General features: G+C 38.9%; 1 protein-coding gene across 2 annotated transcripts in view; it reads right to left on the bottom strand.

The window, feature by feature from the left end:
• Positions 1 to 8310: 8310 nt before the first annotated feature.
• Positions 8311 to 24486, bottom strand: part of LOC148064186 (dual specificity calcium/calmodulin-dependent 3',5'-cyclic nucleotide phosphodiesterase 1A-like) — an 88643-nt gene continuing 72467 nt past the window's right edge. The window contains exons 9-17 of one of the 2 annotated variants that reach the window (XM_087810628.1): positions 22406 to 22534; positions 22166 to 22267; positions 17413 to 17533; positions 16316 to 16397; positions 15016 to 15136; positions 11703 to 11878; positions 11397 to 11651; positions 10186 to 10283; positions 8311 to 8597 (exon numbers count right to left, since the gene is read on the bottom strand). In XM_087810628.1, coding sequence (XP_087666754.1) covers positions 8592 to 8597; positions 10186 to 10283; positions 11397 to 11651; positions 11703 to 11878; positions 15016 to 15136; positions 16316 to 16397; positions 17413 to 17533; positions 22166 to 22267; positions 22406 to 22534 — 1090 coding nt within the window. In that variant the 3' untranslated portion in view covers positions 8311 to 8591. Of the gene's footprint in view, positions 8598 to 9894; positions 10284 to 11396; positions 11652 to 11702; positions 11879 to 15015; positions 15137 to 16315; positions 16398 to 17412; positions 17534 to 22165; positions 22268 to 22405; positions 22535 to 24486 lie in introns of those variants that run through there. The other variant, XM_087810627.1, reaches the window with a different exon arrangement.

Raw genomic sequence — 24486 nt, 5'->3', positions numbered from 1 at the left:
TATCTGGGGGCCTGACTCTCTATATCTGGGGGCCTGACTCTCTATCTGGGGGCCTGACTCTCTATCTGGGTGCCTGCCTCTATATCTGGGGGCCTGACTCTCTATATCTGGGGGCCTGACTCTCTATCTGGGGGCCTGACTCTCTATCTGGGGGCCTGCCTCTATATCTGGGGGCCTGACTCTCTATCTGGGGACCTGACTGTCTATCTGGGGGCCTGACTCTCTAACTGGGGGCCTGACTCTCTATATAAGGGCCCGACTCTATATCTGGGGGCCTGACTCTCTATTTAAGGGCCTGACGCTCTATATCTGGGGCCCTGACTCTCTATATAAGGGCCTGACTCTCTATATCTGGGGGCCTGAATCTCTCTATCTGGGGCCCTGACTCTCTCTATCTGGGGCCCTGACTCTCTATATCTGGGGGCCTGACTCTCTCTATCTGGGGGCCTGACTCTCTAAATTTGGGGCCCTGACTATCTATCTGGGGCCCCGACTCTCTATCTAAGGGCCTGACACCGAATACTTCCAGTCGCGCGATCATTCCTCCACACACTGACGCCAGGTCTGACAGGGACATCTAGCGGTGAAGAAGCGACACTGCAGTGTCAGCTTCTCGTCCATGATGATCTTCTTGATACAAGACACTTGCTCAGGGGCCACAATAGTTACTGTTGTGAGGGGCCGTCAGAGAAAGACTTGAAGAAGAAACAAAGAGCCTGTATATGATCGGAAAAAAGAGATATAGACGTACTTTATTAAAAAAATATATTTAACATGTAAATGTGATAACAAAGGTATTTATTGTGTGTTTTTGAGGCACAGAAAATACTCAACAAAGTACTAATAAAACAGTAACACAAGTGAATCTGGTTATGTGAATATAGAAGTAAATCAGTGGCATCAGAATATTTGAATGATTGAATTTAACGTTTTAATTGTTAAAACTTTATATTTTTTAAATGTTTTACATTCTTGTTTTATGTTTTATCTTTCTTGTATTTAAGTAGTTGAATTCCATTTATTTCCTTATTTATTGGAAGGTTGAATTGTTTTATTTTAAAAGATTAAATAAAATATATATCAGATATTTTCATTTCATCTACACATAAAGTTTGATATTTTCATTTCAATAATTCGAAAATAAATGTTTTGTGTTTGTAAATGTAATAATAATTAATTCAGAAAATGTTCAAATTTCTTATTTCCAAAAAGCAAATTGTTAACCTATAAATATAAAAAGAAATAGAATGATTTATTCTTTTATTTGTAATTTATCTGAACTAAAAGTATTCAATGCTTAAAAATACCTTTTAAATGTGATACAATACCTTTTATTTTCTAACTTTTTAAGTTAGTTATAAAATGTTGCCACCATTATTGAATTGTGTTATATTTATGTAGGATAAAAATGAAAGAACATTGAATTTATAAATGTTTTTTAATTATTGGAATAAGAATATCAAACTCTATGTGTAAAAAACATGTAAAAATATTGAAAATATGCACATTTTCACATCAACTATTTACAAAAAATCAATCTTTTAATATAGAAATAACTGAATTTAATAATAAAAAAAAAAGTAAATGTGAAGTTTATTTAAACGTGTAATAAAAACATGGTATAAAATGTAGTTTTCTGTCAGAAACTCATGTCGTACGATCAGTTTAATCACATGAAACTAAACTTACGTTTCTAACGTATGGCTCGAGTCAGTGATCCCAGCAAGCCAGGGTCGACAGTTGTCACCTCAACACGCTCCACATCTCAGCAGGTAAAGAAACACATTAACGTGTGTGAAGTTAATCATCGCTGAAGATGATGTTTGCATCGTGTGTAGATCTTTCAACAAACACTCGTCTGACTCTGAAGCCTCGTCTTCTCAAGTTCACACGTGTGAACAATCGGTTGATGAAGCAGACGAGCTCAAGCACAGACGTGGGTTTGAAAACTTTTCTAGCAGGACTGACACCTGAGGCGGAGATGTAGATCAGTGTAGAACCAGAGGAACCACAGGAACCTGAGGAACCGGAAGAATCAGATGAACCAGAGGAACCAGAGGAACCAGAAGAACCAGAAGAACCAGAAGAACCAGAAGAACCAGATGAACCAGATGAACCAGATGAACCAGAGGAACCATAGGAACCTGAGGAACCACAGGAACCAGAGGAACCACAGGAACCAGAGGAACAGGAGGAACCAGAGGAACCAGAGGAACCACAGGAACCAGAGGAACAGAGGAACCAGAGGAACCATAGGAGCTAGAGGAACAGAGGAACCAGAGGAGCCAGAGGAACCATATGAACCTGAGGAACCACAGGAACCAGAGGAACCAGAGGAACCAGAGGACCCACAGGAACCAGAGGAACAGAGGAACCAGAGGAACCACAGGAACCAGAGGAACAGAGGAACCAGAGGAACCAGAGGAACCAGAGGAACCACAGGAACCAGAGGAACCAGAGGAACCACAGGAACCAGAGGAACCAGAGGAACAGAGGAACCAGAGGAACCAGAGGACCCACAGGAACCAGAGGAACCACAGGAACCACAGGAACCAGAGGAACCAGAGGAACCAGAGGAACCACAGGAACCAGAGGAACCACAGGAACCAGAGGAACAAGAGGAACCAGAGGAACCACAGGAACCAGAGGAACCAAAGGAACCACAGGAACCAGAGGAACCACAGGAACCACAGGAACCAGAGGAACCACAGGAACTAGAGGAACCAGAGGAACCACAGGAACCAGAGGAACCACAGGAACTAGAGGAACCAGAGGAACCACAGGAACCACAGGAACCAGAGGAACCAGAGGAACCACAGGAACCAGAGGAACCACAGGAACCAGAGGAACCAGAGGAACCACAGGAACCAGAGGAACCAGAGGAACCACAGGAACCAGAGGAACCACAGGAACCAGATGAACCGGAAGAACCTGAAGAACCAAAGAAACCAGATGAACCAGAGGAACTGAGATACTTTCAGCCAATCACGTGACGTCATGTGACAGTTTTATACTGAATTTAAAAGGCTACGGATTAAAATATGTTGAATTTAGAAAATATGTTTTGGAATTATTGGAAATACAAAAACAAGCTTTATGTAAAAAAAACAAATGCTTTAAATGATGCTTAAAAACAACAATATTTCATTAAAAACGTAATATAGCGACGACTCTGATGTATTCTATATGTGTAGAGTTGAAAAAATACACAATAACATCATATATTATTAACAAAAATGTAGTTTTCTGTCAGTAAAATCAATATATGTATTAATACATTATTATACATGTCACACAAAACTACACATTTCAAAAACTCGATCGAGAGAAAACAAACGATTGTAGACGGAAAATATTCAAGTGTTAAACACAACAACAACAACAACAACAACAACAACAAAGTCAACGTTGAAGAAACAAAGACACAGAAACAGGATCTGAGCCCTTTAAGTCCAAATTTATTGATTCGCCTGCAGTCACATGGTGGCATGAAGCAGTGACACACACACACACATGCACACACACACATGCACACACACTCACACACACACACACACGCACACTTTACAGTCATGCACTCTCACACACTCACACAGTCATGCAATCTCTCTCACACACACACACACACACACACACACACACACACACACACACACACACACACACACAGTCATGCACTCACACACACACACTCTCAAACACTCACACAGTCATGCAATCTCTCTCTCACACACACACACATGCACACACATACACACACACACACACACACACACACACCGTCATGCACTCACACACACACACTCACACACACTCACATTCTGAATCACACTTGTTGTCATGCACTCACAAACACAAAAACGCACACACACACAGCTACACACACACACACTGGTCAACAGGTCACAGTGATCAGAAGTGTTACACACACGTCCGTCTGAAGCAACACAACATGTGGTGGTTACACAAACAGGGAAGTCAAAGCAAGAATATAGAAACAACACAGTTGCACCATGTGCTGATAAATAGTATTAGTGTCGCCGTGTACAAACGTCCTGGCGCAGGAACCGCTCGTGAAGCTGAAGCTAACACACGAAACACAACCACGGGAGGAGGAAGTAAAAACCCAAGAAAAAAAACACACAACGTTTGGGGAACAGGTTCGAGTCACGAGTCGGCGGAAGATTCGAGTCACAGAGAAAGAAACGATTGATATCGAGGCACAAACTTGAAACGATCTCGTGCTCGCGGCGTAGAAAAGTTGCTTCGTAAGAAAAAGAAAAGGCTGAAAAAAATCATAGTCGTATCGTTTAATAAAATATCTTCTAGTGTTTTCGTTTCTGCAGCAGCGTCGAGTGGAACAAAGTTTTTTTCGACAGGTTTTCGACGAGTCGATGTATGGAAGCGAATCCGCGTCAGAACTTATTGAATTCAATCGTTTTCTTAGTTTTTACTTGTTTTTATTGAATCATCAAATTCAATCATTTGTTTATTTAAAGTTTTTTTTTTTTTTAATAATTGAATTAAAAAAAAGTTTTTACACATAGAGTTTGATTTTCTTATTCCAATGAATATAAAATAAATTTTCTAAATTCAATTTTGTAAAAATCGCAGCCTTTTGAATTCAATATAAAAACATTGAATTGAAACGTCTATTGATTGAAAATGATGAAATTTAGAAATTTTATTTTTTAATTATTTAAACGAGATTATCAAACTCTATGTGTAAAATAAAGATTTTCAAAAAATATTTAATTTTTTTTAAAATTATTATTTATTTAAATGTTAAATAAACAAAAAGAAAAAAACTTTAAATACAGCAGTTATTGAATTAAATTGAAATGAAAAAGTTTAAACGTTGTAATATTCTGACGTCATTGATATACTTCCATACAAATATCGTTAAATAGTACTTTCTTCTCAGCAACACACGTGTCTTCGCACACGCTACAGTCATATGAACACACACACACACACACACAGTTGTGTATCTAAATATTCTCTGACCCGAGCCAACGTCTTACGGTGAGGAAATCAAAAGTGCGCGCACGTACGGGTCATTACGGTAATACTGTCGGACGCCTCCGTCGCTCGCGGCGTGTTTTTACGAAGCAGAAGCAGCGTCTTTGTACATATGTTCAGTGTTTGCATCGCGTGTTCACGTGTTCACGTGTTCACGTGTTCACGTGTTCACGTGTTCACGCGTTCACGTGTTCACGCGTTCACGTGTTCACGCGTTCACGTGTTCACGCGTTCACGTGTTCACGCGTTCACGTGTTCACGCGTTCACGTGTTCACGCGTTCACGTGTTCACGCGTTCACGTGTTCACGCGTTCACGTGTTCACGCGTTCACGTGTTCACGCGTTCACGTGTTCACGCGTTCACGTGTTCACGCGTTCACGTGTTCACGCGTTCACGTGTTCACGCGTTCACGTGTTCACGCGTTCACGTGTTCACGCGTTCACGTGTTCACGCGTTCACGTGTTCACGCGTTCACGTGTTCACGCGTTCACGTGTTCACGCACGGACCACACACGGGAACGAAACACCACGAGAAACACAATCTTCGTAGACGACGACATCTTTGCTACGAAGAAGAAGAAGAAGAAGAAGGAGGAGGAGAAGAAAAGAAGAAAAGAAGAAGAAGAAGGCATCCAGAGAAAAGACAACAGGACCGACGGGAATATTACGCAAAAAAGACGTCGTACAAGACGTTTGTTACGATGTGAATCGTTCTGATTGGTGGACGTTGGTGTCATGTGACGCCCACAGTAGGTTCCATGAGTAGAAACAACGTGAGATGCTTCACGTCACAGAAGGTTCCATGAGTAGAAACAACGTGAGATGCTTCACGTCACAGAAGGTTCCATGAGTAGAAACCACATGAGATGCTTCACGTCACAGAAGGTTCCATGAGTAGAAACCACATGAGATGCTTCACATCACAGAAGGTTCCATGAGTAGAAACCACATGAGATGCTTCACGTCACAGAAGGTTCCATGAGTAGAAACCACATGAGATGCTTCACGTCACAGAAGGTTCCATGAGTAGAAACCACATGAGATGCTTCACGTCACAGAAGGTTCCATGAGTAGAAACAACATGCTTCACGTCACAGAAGGTTCCATGAGTAGAAACAACGTGAGATGCTTCTCGTCACAGAAGGTTCCATGAGTAGAAACCACATGAGATGCTTCACGTCACAGAAGGTTCTAGAGTAGAAACCACATGAGATGCTTCACGTCACAGAAGGTTCCATGAGTAGAAACCACATGAGATGCTTCACGTCACAGAAGGTTCCATGAGTAGAAACCACATGAGATGCTTCACGTCACAGAAGGTTCCAAGAGTAGAAACCACATGAGATGCTTCACGTCACAGAAGGTTCCATGAGTAGAAACCACATGAGATGCTTCACGTCACAGAAGGTTCCATGAGTAGAAACCACATGAGATGCTTCACGTCACAGAAGGTTCCATGAGTAGAAACCACATGAGATGCTTCACGTCACAGAAGGTTCCATGAGTAGAAACCACATGAGATGCTTCACGTCACAGAAGGTTCCATGAGTAGAAACAACATGCTTCACATCACAGAAGGTTCTAGAGTAGAAACCACATGAGATGCTTCACGTCACAGAAGGTTCCATGAGTAGAAACAACATGAGATGCTTCACGTCACAGAAGGTTCCATGAGTAGAAACAACATAAGATGCTTCACGTCACAGAAGGCTCCATGAGTAGAAACAACATAAGATGCTTCACGTCACAGAAGGTTCCATGAGTAGAAACCACATGCTTCACATCACAGAAGGTTCTAGAGTAGAAACCACATGAGATGCTTCACGTCACAGAAGGTTCCATGAGTAGAAACAACATGAGATGCTTCACGTCACAGAAGGTTCCATGAGTAGAAACAACATGCTTCACGTCACAGAAGGTTCCATGAGTAGAAACAACATGAGATGCTTCACGTCACAGAAGGTTCCATGAGTAGAAACCACATGAGATGCTTCACGTCACAGAAGGTTCTAGAGTAGAAACAACATGAGATGCTTCTCGTCACAGAAGGTTCCATGAGTAGAAACCACATGAGATGCTTCACGTCACAGAAGGTTCCATGAGTAGAAACAACATGCTTCACGTCACAGAAGGTTCCATGAGTAGAAACAACATGCTTCACGTCACAGAAGGTTCCATGAGTAGAAACAACATGAGATGCTTCACGTCACAGAAGGTTCCATGAGTAGAAACAACATGAGATGCTTCACGTCACAGAAGGTTCCATGAGTAGAAACAACATGCTTCACGTCACAGAAGGTTCCATGAGTAGAAACAACATGCTTCACGTCACAGAAGGTTCCATGAGTAGAAACAACATGAGATGCTTCACGTCACAGAAGGTTCCATGAGTAGAAACAACATGAGATGCTTCACGTCACAGAAGGTTCCATGAGTAGAAACAACATGAGATGCTTCACGTCACAGAAGGTTCCATGAGTAGAAACAACATGCTTCACGTCACAGAAGGTTCCATGAGTAGAAACAACATGAGATGCTTCACGTCACAGAAGGTTCCATGAGTAGAAACAACATGCTTCACGTCACAGAAGGTTCCATGAGTAGAAACAACATGAGATGCTTCACGTCACAGAAGGTTCCATGAGTAGAAACAACATGAGATGCTTCACGTCACAGAAGGTTCCATGAGTAGAAACCACATGAGATGCTTCACGTCACAGAAGGTTCTAGAGTAGAAACAACATGAGATGCTTCTCGTCACAGAAGGTTCCATGAGTAGAAACCACATGAGTTGCTTCACGTCACAGAAGGTTCCATGAGTAGAAACCACATGAGATGCTTCACGTCACAGAAGGTTCTAGAGTAGAAACCACATGAGATGCTTCACGTCACAGAAGGTTCCATGAGTAGAAACAACATGAGATGCTTCACGTCACAGAAGGTTCCATGAGTAGAAACCACATGAGATGCTTCACGTCACAGAAGGTTCCATGAGTAGAAACCACATGAGATGCTTCACGTCACAGAAGGTTCCATGAGTAGAAACCACATGAGATGCTTCACGTCACAGAAGGTTCCATGAGTAGAAACCACATGAGATGCTTCACGTCACAGAAGGTTCCATGAGTAGAAACCACATGAGATGCTTCACGTCACAGAAGGTTCCATGAGTAGAAACCACATGAGATGCTTCACGTCACAGAAGGTTCCATGAGTAGAAACCACATGAGATGCTTCACGTCACAGAAGGTTCTAGAGTAGAAACAACATGAGATGCTTCTCGTCACAGGAGCAGAAACTGGAAGAAGATCTTTCGTCGGACGAAGGAAGCGATGGAGGGATGAGACTCGACCGACGGAGGAGAGTTCGCCGCCTCGTGAAAACTGGAGATGGAGTCGAGACCCGGAGCAGCCGTGAAGGCACCTCTTCATCCTCACCTGGCTCAGGTAAGAACATCGTAAAGCACGTGGGCAGAGTTCGTCACACGCGAGGGGGAATAAAGGGAGTGAAGTTCGATGGTCCGCCTGCAGAGGGCGACAGAGTCTCCAGCGGCGTCACTGCAGCGTCGTCACTCCTGGTGGTGAGTACAAATAAACACAAGTATAAATAAACTGAAGTACAAAGAAACTCAATTCCATAAAACTAAAGTACAAAGAAACTAAAGTAAAAATAAAGTAAAGTACAAAGAAACTAAATTCCATAAAACTAAAGTACAAAGAAACTAAAGTAAAAATAAAGTAAAGTACAAACAAACTGAAGTAAAAATAAAGTAAAGTACAAATAAAGTAAAGTACAAAAAAACTAAAGTACAAAAAAACTAAAGTACAAAAAAACTAAAGTACAAAGAATCAAAGGTACAAAGAAAGTACAGTACAAATAAACTAAAGTAAAGTACAAATAAACTAAAGTGCAAATAAAGTAAAGTAAAAATAAACTAACGTACAAATAAAGTAAAGTACAAAGAAACTCAAGTACAAATAGACTAAAGTACAAATAAACTAACGTACAAATAAACTTAAGTACAAATAAAGTAAAGTACAAATAAACACACGTTTTAATAAAGTAAAGTACAAATAAACTTAGTTACAAAGAAACAAATAAACCCTCTTCTTCTCCTCCTTTGATCTTCAATGTGTCATAATGTGTTATTATGTTATTACACTTTTACAGCCAGTGTTGTAAACAACACAGGAAAGTTTTGTGGTGACAATAAAAAAAATACAATAATACATGAAAAAGAATTTGATCAATAAAATAAAATACATTCATGTTAAAATAGAATCACAGACTTTACACTAAAGTTGTAAATAAATAATGAATTTATCAAAATGAAACAAAATCAATTACATTGAAATTATGTGTAACATCCACCACTGTTCATGTAGTCAGTAATAAAGTTCATCTAATCTAATCTAATCTAATCTAATCTAAACATATCAATCCTGTGGGTGTCATTGTCTCCTATCACCACTAGATGGCACCGTCGCGTTTCAGAGAAACGAGCTCAGGTTCTTTCAGCCAATGTGAGTTGATTTTTTACTTTACAATAGTTTTTTATGCTTTTCTTCTTGTTTGACCCTCGCTTTGTTCGCCTCCCTTTAATTCTGAGTTAAAAAACACAAAATAAACCAGATTAAAATACTTCCTAGTTGAGTAAACACAAACATAGAAGCTCACACGTGTCAACGTCACAAACAAGTTTTAGAAATGTTGCTTCATGAATCTTCTCTGGTGCTGATGTTGAGTCGTTACAAACCTTTATATTTACTCACTCAAACGTAAGGATCACGTGTGACTTGACAGGAGAAACAAGTCGATCCATTAACCGAGTCGCTACGTGAGCTCGTCGTTAGCGTTAGCATGACGAACTAATGAAGTGTATTTTTAAGGCTGAATGGATTTTATTAATGATGGTGGAAAACCTGGACCACAGTAACGACCACATATATAACTATAATTATATATGTAAATGTGATATACATCTATAAGCGTGTGGTCCAAGGACTGACCCCTGAGGAACACCCTTCATTGAAGCAGACGAGGAAGTCACAAATGGCAACACTGTAGTCATAATGTTTTTAGATAGTTTACAGAAAAAAAAGCTTAATTAAAAAAAAAAAAACAGTCAAAGAAGTGTCACTTCCTGTCGTCATTTTACTCACCGTCGTCGTCTGGTTCTGACTCTGGTTCTGGTTCTGGTTCTGGTTCTGGTTCGTGTTCTCTCTCATGTCTGATGACTTGGTTTGTTCACACAACTCTCCTGAAAAGAAGCAGCAGAGTTTACAGCAGCGTTAGATGAGTAGACCTGTTCAGACACGCAAGACACACACACACACACACACACACACACACACACACACACACACACACACACACACACACACACACACACACACACACACACACACACACACACACACACACACACACACACACACACACACACACACACACACACACACACACACACACAATAAAGAAAAGTTTTTTTAATAGAAGACGTTTGTTGTCGTGACAACGAGTCGCTGCTTAAACAACAAATGAAGGATTTTTGTCTCTGATGAGAAGAAATAACTTTATAATGTTGTTACAAATATTGTTTTGAGATCATAAAACACACAAAATACTTTTGTTTTTGTGAAATGAGAGAATTATTTACACATTTATACTGGAGACGTGAGTTTATTACTCTACTCTCACAACTGAATCAATAACACAAACAACCAACACTTCAGCTTTTTCATTTAACACTAATTATTATTGTTGTTATTATTATCATCGTCATCATTATCATTAATATTAATATTAATTTTATTATGTTATCATTATGACTAACATAATTGTTATCAATATCAATATCAATATCAATATCATTATCGTTATTATTATCATTATCATTAATATTATCATTAATATTAATATTATTATATTATCATTGTCACTATTATTATCATTATTGTCATTAATATTATTTTTATTATCATTATCACTATCATTATTATTATTATTATTATTATTATCATAATCGTTATCATTATTATTATGTTATCATTAATATTACTATTGTTATATTATCATTATCACTATTATTATCATTATCATCATCATTATCATTAATATTATCATTATTATTACTATTGTTATTATAATTATCATTATTATTATTATTATTATTATTATTATTATTATTATTATTATTATTATTATTATTATTATTATTATTGTATTGTTGTTGTTTTTATCATTATTATTATAAATATAATAAATGTTTATTTAAGATGTATTTATTAAATTGTGTTCTTGTTGTCGCAGCAACTGTGAGTCTGTGTCACATTTTACCCATAATGCATCATCATAACCAAGGTTGACGAACCGTTCGGCAGCTTGTTGTGTGTTGAGCTCCCGGACGGCACTTCCTGCTCCGTTTCTTCTGCTGAGCCGCCGTCCTCCTCCTGGTCTTCGTCCTCCTGGTCAACCTCCTCCTGGTCTTCGTCCTCCTCCTGGTCGTCCTGGTCGTCCTGGTCCTCCTGGTCCTCCTCCTCTCTGGACTCCTCCTGGACCTCCTTGGACTCCATGTTCTCCTGCTGCTCTCTCTCCTGCTCCTCCCTCTTGGCTCGCTCGTCTGCTTCTGTGGACGAGAAGGTTCAGCACATGTTCCCGACGAGCAGAACAAACGCACCTTTGGACGCCTGCGACTTCCACCTCTCCTTGTTCTGGTAGACCTCCTCGTTCCACAAGGCCTTGAAGTTCTTCATGTCCACGGTGAGCAGAGAACTGTGAGCAGACGTGCAGCTGTCGGACGCCGTGCTCTTCACGCTGTGACGCTTGGTCTCGTCCGAGCTCAGGCTGTTCAGACTGCAATGTAAAGATATATATATATAATCTGTAATCTGCAATCTATTAACAACTTTATAATCAATAGATACATATATAATCTTTAATCTGCAATCTGTAAACAACTTTATAATCTACAGATACATATATAATCCGTAATCTGCAATCTATTAACAACTTTATAATCTACAGATACATATATAATCCGTAATCTGCAATCTATTAACAACTTTATAATCAACAGATACATATATAATATGTAATCTGCAATCTGTAAACAACTTTATAATCTACAGATACATATATAATCTTTAATCTGAAATCTATAAACAACTTTATAATCTACAGATATATATATAATCTTTAATCTGCAATCTATAAACAACTTTATAATCTACAGACACATATATAATCTTTAATCTGCAATCTGTAAACAACTTTATAATCTACAGATACATATATAATCTTTAATCTGCAATCTATAAACAACTTTATAATCTACAGATAAATATATAATCTTTGATCTGCAATCTATAAACAACTTTATAATCTACAGATAAATATATAATCTTTAATCTGAAATCTATAAACAACTTTATAATCTACAGATAAATATATAATCTTTGATCTGAAATCTATAAACAACTTTATAATCTACAGATAAATATACAATCTTTGATCTGAAATCTATAAACAACTTTATAATCTACAGATAAATATATAATCTTTAATCTGAAATCTATAAACAACTTTATAATCTACAGATAAATATATAATCTTTAATCTGAAATCTATAAACAACTTTATAATCTACAGATACATATATAATCTTTAATCTGCAATCTATAAACAACTTTATAATCTACAGATACATATATAATCTGTAATCTATAAAACATTTTACACTCTTTAGATACATATATAATCTATAATATGCAATCTACAAACAGCTATAGAATCTACAGATACATATATTATCTGTAAAATACAATCTATACAATTTTATAATGTAACGATACATATATAATCTCGAATTAATCTGTCATCTATAATCTATAAAAAACGTTATAATCTACAGATTGATCTTCAATCCTAAAATTAAACTACATTCTATATATTCATCTACAAACTACATATTCATCTTTAATTTACAGATCAATATATAATCTATTATTCTATTCTATTCTAGTCTTTGAAAACGATTCAAAGGATTTATCTATGATTTTAAAATGTATCATTAACCTACATATTAATCTATAATCTAAATATTAATGTATAATCTGAAGATAAATGTATAATATACATATTAATCTATAATCTAAATATTAATGTATAATCTGAAGATAAATGTATAATATACATATTAATCTATAATCTAAAGATTAATGTATAATCTGAAGATAAATGTATAATATACATATTAATCTATAATCTAAATATTAATGTATAATCTGAAGATAAATGTATAATCTAAATATTAATCTATAATCTAAATATTAATGTATAATCTGAAGATAAATGTATAATATACATTTTAATCTATAATCTAAAGATTAATGTATAATCTGAAGATAAATGTATAATATACATATTAATCTATAATCTAAAGATTAATGTATAATCTGAAGATAAATGTTTAATCTACATATTAATCTATAATCTAAAGATTAATGTATAAACTGAAGACAAATGTATAATCTACATATTAATCTATAATCTAAAGATAAATGTATAAACTGAAGACAAATGTATAATCTACATATTAATTAATCATCTACAGAAAGTGTTGCGTGTGTAACTATAGATGTGTATATTGGACACTTGCTGCTACACAACTCGCATCAAAAGTAACACAACAAAGTAACCACCACATCAGGGTGTTTGTGTGTTTGTTACACAGCATCTCATCACTTGTACACAAAAGTGAAAGAGAAGTTTGTACGACTTTGAGTCAAACATGTAATTTGATGTTTTGACCCGAGGCGACGACAACGCCAGGAGATTAGAAAAAGTCATTACAAACACTCCTGAGGGCGACAAGAAGTGACACACCTTCACGATTAGGTCGTAAAATATCAGTAATTCACGTTTTACCCCAAGAGTCGACATCATTCGTGAAATGTTTTGAGTTACGTCTCTTAGTTTGTTACGTATATAAAGCTTCAGCTCAAGAAGAAATTATCGGGAAGAAACGGTTTCGGCGACGGACGAGAGCGTCGGACTTGTTTCGTACGACATCACCGGTCATAATGTTTTTCAAGACACACTCATGTTTCATTCTTCATAATCCGCAGGAAGTCAGGTGACCTTCACAAATACACTTTATTGAAAAAGGACTCAACGCTAATGCTAATGCTAAGCTAACGTAGCCTAATGACTAACTAACGACATTTATAATAATAATAATAATGACTAAATACACATTTCCTATCGTTACTTGAAGGCCAGACTGAGAGTTGTTGGTTCAAGGTTTTTACATTCAATTTAAGTATTTCCATGTTTAGATTTGTATAGTTTAAAGTTCATATCTTATATAGTTTTTGAGGACCAGGATGTGGAGGTCGTTTCTTTTCATGTCAGATTCTCTTTATTTTCATTAAAAAACTATTTTGTTATTAGGATTTTTATTTGTTCTCTTTGTAAAAAAGGAAAAAAAAGAGTTGTGTATTGTACTACGATCTAATTAGTTATTTCCAATAATAGATATTGTAAAAAATAGAAACAACTTCAGGAGGTGAAACATTAGCTTGTGTGTTAGCGACGTTGATGATAAATTGAAATTAAAGCCACCGATTTTATATTTCACAAAATTGAATTCAGTAAAACTATCAACGTCGCTAAAGTGCTAACGTGCTAACATGCTAACATGCTAACGTGCTAACATGCTAACAACGTTTATCTCTACACTTAGCTTTAGCTTTCAAAGCTAGTTCCACAAAACTGCGACGTTATTAAAGAAACACAATGTTCAGCAGCTCGTGCGACACTTTGAGTGACAGGCGGAGCCGAAATGTAAAATGTCAATTTCAAGGATTTTGGATCGACCGTGACGAGAGGTTCTCACGCCTCGATCCATTATTCACGGCTGGCGTGTCGTCGATTAGACGCGTCGTCGCCGTTTAATCGCGGCGCGGCAGGTGAACGTCTCGTCGTCTCACCTGGAGCGACGGAAGCCGGCGAAGCCCGCGTTGGACGCCTCCTCGATGAGCGGCGTGACGATGCGTTCCATCATGTCGGTCAGAACGGTGAAGGTCGGCACCACGATGAAGTCGATGAAGCCTGCAGGAGAGAAGGTGTAACTGCAGGTGATCACAGTCGTCACGTGATCGTCACATGGTCGTCACATGGTCGTCACATGGTCGTCACATGGTCGTCACATGATCGTCACATGATCGTCACATGATCGTCACGTGATCGTCACATGGTCGTCACATGATCGTCACATGGTCGTCACATGATCGTCACATGATCGGCACGTGATCGTCACGTGATCGTCACATGATCTTAACATGATCGTCACATGATCGTCACATGATCGTCACATGACCGTCACATGACCGTCACATGACCGTCACGTGATCGTCAAGTGATCGTCACATGATCGTCACATGATCTTAACATGATCGTCACATGATCGTCACATGATCTTAACATGATCGTCACATGATCGTCACATGATCGTCACATGACCGTCACATGACCGTCACATGACCGTCACATGACCGTCACGTGATCTTCAAGTGATCGTCACATGATCGTCAAGTGATCGTCACGTGATCGTCACATGATCGTCACATGATCGTCACTTGACGAAGCTTTCAAAGCTGATGTTTGGACATATTTTGGTTTGAAAACGAATGAAAGCAGTTACAACTGAGAACGAGAGGATACAGTGAGTCCAGCAGCTTTTAAAGTTGATGTTTGGACATATTTTGGTTTGAAAACAAATGAAAACAGTTACGACTGAGGACGAGAGGATACAGTGAGTCCAGCAGCTTTTAAAGCTGATGTTTGGACATATTTTGGTTTGAAAACAAATGAAAGCGGTTACGACTGAGGACGAGAGGATACAGTGAGTCCAGCAGCTTTTAAAGCTGATGTTTGGACATATTTTGGTTTGAAAACAAATGAAAGCGGTTACGACTGAGGACGAGAGGATACAGTGAGTCCAGCAGCTTTTAAAGCTGATGTTTGGACATATTTTGGTTTGAAAACAAATGAAAGCGGTTACGACTGAGGACGAGAGGATACAGTGAGTCCAGCAGCTTTCAAAGCTGATGTTTGGACATATTTTGGTTTAAAAACAAATGAAAGCGGTTACGACTGAGGACAAGAGGATACAGTGAGTGATGCAGCTGCCCCCGCGACCCCTGACAAAGACGAGCTACTGGATGTTTCCAGAGGCGACAACAAAACGACACTTTGGATTGTGTACCAGCACGAGGTTGTGCGACTCACCGATCTGAGACTGAGCCACCATGGTGGACTTCCTGTCGCACAGCGGCGAGAACGGCAGGCCGAGCTCGGCTTCTTTGTCGCCCTGGAACGAAGAACAACCGTCAACATATCTTCAGATCCGTCAGTTCATGTTCTCCTGTCATTAGATCTGGAGTCAGAGGACGGTCGAGAGAAGCTCCTGATAACAACGACGTGACAAAGACAACAATGTGCTGTAATCACGGCGAGCGTTGGTTGACATTTCAACGTGACAGAGAACGTTGATGACCTCATGAGTTACATCAGAGTGAAGCTGGTGCTCCTACTGACGCGTCCACACATCGTGGGTCAAGAGTTTCTCTTGGAATAAAACCTCTCGTCAACTTGGTGGATGAATGAACGAGTGAAAGAATGAGTAAAAGAAACAATGAAAAGAACAAATGAATGAATGAGTGAATGGACGAGTTAAAGAAAAAGTGAAAGAATAAATGAACAGGTGGATCAAGGAAAGAGTGAATTGGTGAGTAAAATAAATAATAGATTCACGAATGGATTGATATATTGATTGATGAAAGAAAGAGTTAATAGATGAATGAATAAATGGATTGATGGATGGATTAATGCGAGAAAGAGTCAATGGATGAATGAATGAGTGAATGGATTGATAGACGGATTGATGAAAAAAAGAATGAATAGATGAATGAGTAAATGAATGAATGAGTGAATGAATTGATGTATGTGTTGATGATGGAAAGAATGAATAGACGAATTAGTAAATGAATAAATGAGTGAATGGATTGACATATGGGTGGATGAGATAAAGAATGAATGGATGAAAGATTCAATGAATGAATGAATAAATGGGGAGAGATGTGTGTTGATGAGATAAAGACTCATTGGATGAATGGATGAATGGATTGACATATGAGTGTTTGAGAGAAAGAATGAATGGATGAATGAGTAAATTAATGAATGAATGAAAGGATGGATATGTGTGTTGATGAAAGAAAGAATGAATGGATGAACGAGTCAATAAATAAATGAGTGAATGGCTGGAGACACATGTTGATGAAAGAATGAATCATCCATTCATTCTGAGATGACGGTCCAGGACTGACCTGCCTGAAGAACTCCTCCAGCAGCGAGGTGGTCCAGCGGTGGTGCAGGTCCCAGCTCTTGGCCGGGTGACTGATGTCAGCCGTGTGGAGCAGCAGCGACAGAGCTTTGGGTTTGTCGATGCTTCGCGGGACAGAAACACAACGTCAGATTCATCAGATTCATGTCAGATTCATGTCGTCAGATTCATGTCGTCAGATTCATGTCAGATTCATGTCGTCAGATTCTTGTCAGATTCTTGTCAGATTCATGTTGTCAGATTCATGTCGACAGATTCATGTCAGATTCATGTCGTCAGATTCATGTCGTGAGATTCATGTCAGATTCATGTCGTCAGATTCATGTCAGATTCATGTCGTGAGATTCATGTCGTCAGATTCATGTCGTCAGATTCATGTCGTGAGATTCATGTCAGATTCATGTCGTCAGATTCATGTCGTGAGATTCATGTCAGATTCATGTCGCCAGATTCATGTCGTGAAATTCATGTCAGATTCATGTCGTCAGATTCATGTCGTGAGATTCATGTCGTGAGATTCATGTCGTCAGATTCATGTCGTGAGATTCATGTCAGATTCATGTCGTGAGATTCATGTTGTGAGATTCATGTCAGAGTCATGTCGTCAGATTCATGTCGTGAGATTCATGTCAGATTCATGTCGTCAGATTCATGTCATGAGATTCATGTCGTGAGATTCATGTCAGATTCATGTCGTCAGATTCATGTCATGAGATTCATGTCGTCAGATTCATGTCGTCAGATTCTTGTCGTGAGATTCATGTCGTCAGATTCTTGTCGTGAGATTCATGTCGTCATATTCATGTCGTCAGATTCATGTCGTCAGATTCATGTCGTCAGATTCTTGTCGTGAGATTCATGTCGTCAGATTCATGTCGTGAGATTAATGTCAGATTCATGTCGTCAGATTCATGTCATCAGATTCATGTCGTGAGATTCATGTCAGATTCATGTCATCAGATTCATGTCACTCATATTTGTTGAAGCTCTGCCGCTCAAAAACCTCCTCATAATCAACACTGAGTCTGGTTCTGCTTCAGGTTTCTGCCTTGTTCATTTTTTTCTTGCCATTGTCACTTTGTAATTTACTCATTGATGAGTTTCTTTTCTTCAATATCTTTCATCAAAAACGAAAAACATTGATTTAAATGTATATTTTCTTCTGAGGAGAGACTGCATCCATGTGTTTTACATTTTCTTCAATCTATCAAAATATATTGTCTTACAAACCATAGTTTAATATTTGACAGACCATGTGAACGCAGATAAATCACCCAAATGTTGAAAATGGTGTTTTCTGAAGTCATTTAACTTCCTTTTGAATCATTTCATTTAATCATTTCTTTATTTTTTAAGGCTGAACTTGTTGTTTTGAAAAAAAGTCTGAAAATAAAGAAGATATATTTTAATTTCAAACTGAAGGATTTTTTGTTTACACATAAAGTTGTATCTTTAGATTCTAATAATTCAAAAATAAAAGTTCTCAATTAAATATTTTGTCATTTGCAGTCTTTTAAATTCAATATAAAAATGTTTCTATGTCAGTTCCACCTTTGTTGAGAGTCGATGGTGGCACTGATAACCCTCCATACTTTATCTCAGGTCAGGCTGAGGTGAGAAAGACTCAGATTTCCTCCCTTCGCGCAGAGTTGCAGGTTCAATTACTGTTTGCTCAGCGTTTCCGACCCGAACCCGAGGTTCTCGTCAGCAGGTTTGTCAGGTGTCGCGCTCGCTGGCACAACATTCGTCTCGGCGGCGCCGGCCTGTAGTAATTACCACGCGAGCGATGCATTATCGGCAGCCGAAGGTCGAGCATCACGACGGCTTCTCTCGCGGCGCCGCGGCTACATGAGCAGTGAATCATCAACAACCAGCAGAGTTTGGTCGCTCGGCAACAGATGAAGTTGTGTTTAAGATCAACTGTGTTCAGTTCTATGGACGAGAAAACACTCGTGACCTTCATCGAGTGTCAGCGAAAGATGAACGAATGAATTATTGACGTCAAAATGAGTTTAAATGTAAAAGTTTGACTTTTGAACTTGTTTGAATATAAAGAAACTGAAATATTCATAATGAGATGAATTCATGGATTGTTTGATTGATAGATGGATGGATGGAGTGATGGTTTGAAGGATGGATGAGTGATGGGTGGTGAATAAAGGAGGGATGATAAATGGGTGAATGAATAACGAATGAATGAATCGATGTATGAATTAATAAATTGAATGATGAATGAATGGATTGTTGAATGAGTGATGATGGATGAAAGAAAGAATGAATGAATGGATGGATGGAAGAAAGAATAAACGAGTGATTGGATTGATATATTGATGGATGAGTGATATGTGTATTGATGAAATAACGAATGAGTAAAAGAATAAATGAATGAATGAATGAAATAATGAATTAATGGATGAATGAATGAATGAGTGAAAGAAAGAATAGATGAATGAATGAATGAGTCAATGGTAAGTGAAAGAAAGAATGAATGGATTAATGAATGGATGGAAGGATGTAAGGAAGAAAAAATTCATTAATGAATGGATTGATATACAAATTTATAAAAGAAAGAGTGATGTATGAGTGAAAGAAAAGGATGAATGAATAAATGAGTGAATGTATAAGTGAAAGAAAAGCATGAATGAATAAATGAGTGACTGTATAAGTGAAAGAAAAGCATGAATGAATAAATGAGTGAATGTATGATCGAAAGAAAGGATGAATGAGTGAATGTATGAGTGAAAGAAAGGATGAATGAATAAATGAGTGAATGTATAAGTGAAAGAAAAGCATGAATGAATAAATGAGTGACTGTATAAGTGAAAGAAAAGCATGAATGAATAAATGAGTGAATGTATGATCGAAAGAAAGGATGAATGAGTGAATGTATGAGTGAAAGAAAAGGATGAATGAATAAATGAGTGAATGTATAAGTGAAAGAAAAGCATGAATGAATAAATGAGTCAATGTATGAGTGAAAGAAAAGCATGAATGAATAAATGAGTGAATGTATGATCGAAAGAAAGGATGAATGAGTGAATGTATGAGTGAAAGAAAGGATGAATGAATAAATGAGTGAATGTATAAGTGAAAGAAAAGCATGAATGAATAAATGAGTGAATGTATGAGTAAAAGAAAGGATGAATGTATGAGTAAAAGAAAGGATGAATGAATGAATGATCAGTTGTATCTACTGGTGTTTTTCTCCTCAAGCTTGTGAATAATGAACGAGTGACTGAACGAACTTCTCTGGACGAGAGAAAAACACTTGCGATGCATTATTTGTGCGACTGCTCTGGTCTGAAGCTGCAGCTTCTTTCTCTCCATGAATAAATCCAACACTGAGGAGCGTCGACACTCTTTCAACCTTTCATCACCATCAGCTCAGAGAGAAACATTCTTGTTTTTCTCAACCAACCAAACAAACAACTCGCTGGAGTTTGTAACTTAAATATTAACGTTTCATAAAAGAACTGATCGTCGGGTCACGTGATCAGCTGATCGTCGGGTCACGTGATCAGCTGATCGTCGGGTCACGTGATGAACTGATCGTCGGGTCACGTGACGAACTGATCGTCGGGTCACATGATCAACTGATCGTCGGGTCACGTGATGAACTGATCGTCGGGTCACGTGATGAACTGATCGTCGGGTCACGTGATGAACTGATCGTCGGGTCACGTGATCAGCTGATCGTCGGGTCACGTGATGAACTGATCGTCGGGTCACGTGATGAACTGATCGTCGGGTCACGTGATCAGCTGATCGTCGGGTCACGTGATGAACTGATCGTCGGGTCACGTGATGAACTGATCGTCGGGTCAAGTGATCACCTGATCGCCGGTCACGTGATCAGCTGATCGTCGGGTCACGTGCTGAACTGATCGTCGAGTCACGTGATCAGCTGATCGTCGAGTCACGTGATGAACTGATCGTCGGGTCACGTGATGAACTGATCGTCGAGTCACGTGATCAGCTGATCGTCGGGTCACATGATCAGCTGATCGTCGGGTCACATGATCAGCTGATCGTCGGGTCACATGATCAGCTGATCGTCGGGTCACATGATGAACTGATCATCGGGTCACATGATGAACTGATTGTTGGGTCACGTGATCAGCTGATCGTCGGGTCACATGATCAGCTGATCGTCGGGTCACATGATCAGCTGATCGTCGGGTCACATGATCAGCTGATTGTCGGGTCACGTGATGAACTGATCGTCAGGTCACACGATCAACTGATCGTCGGGTCACGTGATCAATTTTTCGTCGAGTCACGTGATCAGCTGATCGTCGAGTCACGTGATCAGCTGATTGTCGGGTCATGTGATGAACTGATCGTCAGGTCACGTGATCAACTGATCGTCGGGTCACGTGATCAATTTTTTGTCGAGTCACGTGATCAACTGATCGTCGGGTCACGTGATCAATTTTTCGTCGAGTCACGTGATCAACTGATCGTCTGGTCACGTGATCAGCTGATCGTCGGGTCATGTGTTGAACTTTAAAAAACTAAAAGAAGCAGACGTTGAGATTGTGCTGATGTTGCAGACCGTCAGGATCCAAGAATCTTTTGAAGGATTCCAAACTCTCTTCCTCCACTAACTTTCTTCCCTCTTGACTGTGTGTTGTGCGGGCGAGTCCCATGATGCTAATGGCAACTACTAGCCTGTTTAAGCTAATCCGATTTCAAATGCTTCAAAAGCCTCCACAATATAAATATAAAACACTGACCCCTCGGGCTGTTGCAGGAAGTTCTTCATGGCCTTGACCTGCTGGAAGTGGCAGGACATGTCGGTCGCGAGCACCATTTCCACCACCAGAGCGCGGAGCTCCCTGCAGGCGCAGAACAACAAACCCCCGTCGGTTATTTTAGCCTCCAGGGAACACGTGAGTCGAGAAGCTAATGTTAAAGGTCAGTTCAAGATGGCCGCCGACGCTTCTATCATGGACCTTTGTCGACCTTCAACTGACCTCCAGTCGTCCTTGGAGAGGTTGTAGAGGATGTTCATCTCGTCGTCGTCCTGCAGGAGGCGATAGGCGGCGCTGACGTGGTGACTCTCCAGCACCGAGCGGTCGTTGTACAGGATGGCCGTGTCGGACCTGTCAATCAAAAACGTCCTTTTGTTTACAAACGACTCATGATTTTTTTTTCAATGGTTATCAGAGTTTGTTTATAAACTCTTGAAATTAGTGTTTTTTTAACAGGAAAATGTTGCGAGGATTCATTTTGTTTTTTGGTTATTAAGCTTCTTGTTTTTTCTATTTTTGGTATTTTAGAATGGAAAACACACAAATACAGATTGTTTTTTTTAACTTCCACAACAAAAGTCGGTCAATCTGGGTTTTTTTTAAGAGATTTTTATTCTCTGCTTGTTTTTTGTGAGGAAAATGTTGTTGTTTTTGTTGCCGACTTGTTAAAATACCTCAGAAAGAAATGACTAAACAAATAGTACACATACTAACACAAATGTTGAGCAACATGAAGGAGTCACTTTGGTTTTTTGGTTTTGGCTTTTTGTGAAAAGAATGAAGTTCAACAACCGTCAGTTTCATCAGCTCATCAAAGTCAAAATTTATTCAATTCGATTTTTGGGGGAATTTCTTTGTCCAGTGAAAGTTTGACAGTCAAGTTACTTTTTTAAAGGTTTTTTTATTTATTTATTTTATTTATAGAACTCAAGGTCTTTTCTTTCTGCAGAAGCTTTTGTTTTGTTGTGTAGTACTGTCTCCAATCAAACTCTGCTGCTACACACTTACAGTGTAGTACTGTCTCCAATCAAACTCTGCTGCTACACACTTACAGTGTAGTACTGTCTCCAATAAAACTCTGCTGCTACACACTTACAGTGTAGTACTGTCTCAAATCAAACTCTGCTGCTACACACTTACAGTGTAGTACTGTCTCAAATCAAACTCTGCTGCTACACACTTACAGTGTAGTACTGTCTCCAATCAAACTCTGCTGCTACACACTTACAGTGTAGTACTGTCTCCAATCAAACTCTGCTGCTACACACTTACAGTGTAGTACTGTCTCAAATCAAACTCTGCTGCTACACACTTACAGTGTAGTACTGTCTCAAATCAAACTCTGCTGCTACACACTTACAGTGTAGTACTGTCTCCAATCAAACTCTGCTGCTACACACTTACAGTGTAGTACTGTCTCCAATCAAACTCTGCTGCTACACACTTACAGTGTAGTACTGTCTCAAATCAAACTCTGCTGCTACACACTTACAGTGTAGTACTGTCTCAAATCAAACTCTGCTGCTACACACTTACAGTGTAGTACTGTCTCCAATCAAACTCTGCTGCTACACACTTACAGTGTAGTACTGTCTCAAATCAAACTCTGCTGCTACACACTTACAGTGTAGTACTGTCTCCAATCAAACTCTGCTGCTACACACTTACAGTGTAGTACTGACTCAAATCAAACTCTGCTGCTACACACTTACAGTGTAGTTCTGTCTCAAATCAAACTCTGCAGCTACACACTTACAGTGTAGTACTGTCTCCAATCAAACTCTGCTGCTACACACTTACAGTGTAGTACTGTCTCAAATCAAACTCTGCTGCTACACACTTACAGTGTCGTACTGTCTCAAATCAAACTCTGCTGCTACACACTTACAGTGTAGTACTGTCTCAAATCAAACTCTGCTGCTACACACTTACAGTGTAGTACTGTCTCAAATCAAACTCTGCTGCTACACACTTACTGGAAATGACTCGACAGCTTCTTCTTCTACTACTTTTTAACACTTAAATCACTTTTCACCAATTGAAAAAAGTTATTAAGTTGTATTTCATTGTGTGATTGCTGTTGTTGTGTTGTTTTGTGGTAAAATTAGTGTTTTCTAGAGACATTTATGTCAGTATCTGCTCCGAAGATGCCTCGTCACGTAGCTTCAGTTTAGCTTCATCTACGTCACTAAGAGGACGTTGAGGCTGGAAAGTGTCCATTGATCCTACATTTTCACACACTGCTCATCAGGACGCACTTGTGTACTCAAAATATTAATTGTAAGTGCAGAAGTGCGCGGTTT

The sequence above is a fragment of the Callionymus lyra genome, chromosome 16 (genome assembly GCF_982586985.1).
Source record: "Callionymus lyra chromosome 16, fCalLyr1.hap1.1, whole genome shotgun sequence".
In the NCBI taxonomy this organism is placed as follows: domain Eukaryota; kingdom Metazoa; phylum Chordata; class Actinopteri; order Syngnathiformes; family Callionymidae; genus Callionymus; species Callionymus lyra.
Note: the sequence above shows the minus strand (reverse complement) of the source record. Positions and strands in the feature narration are given on the sequence as shown.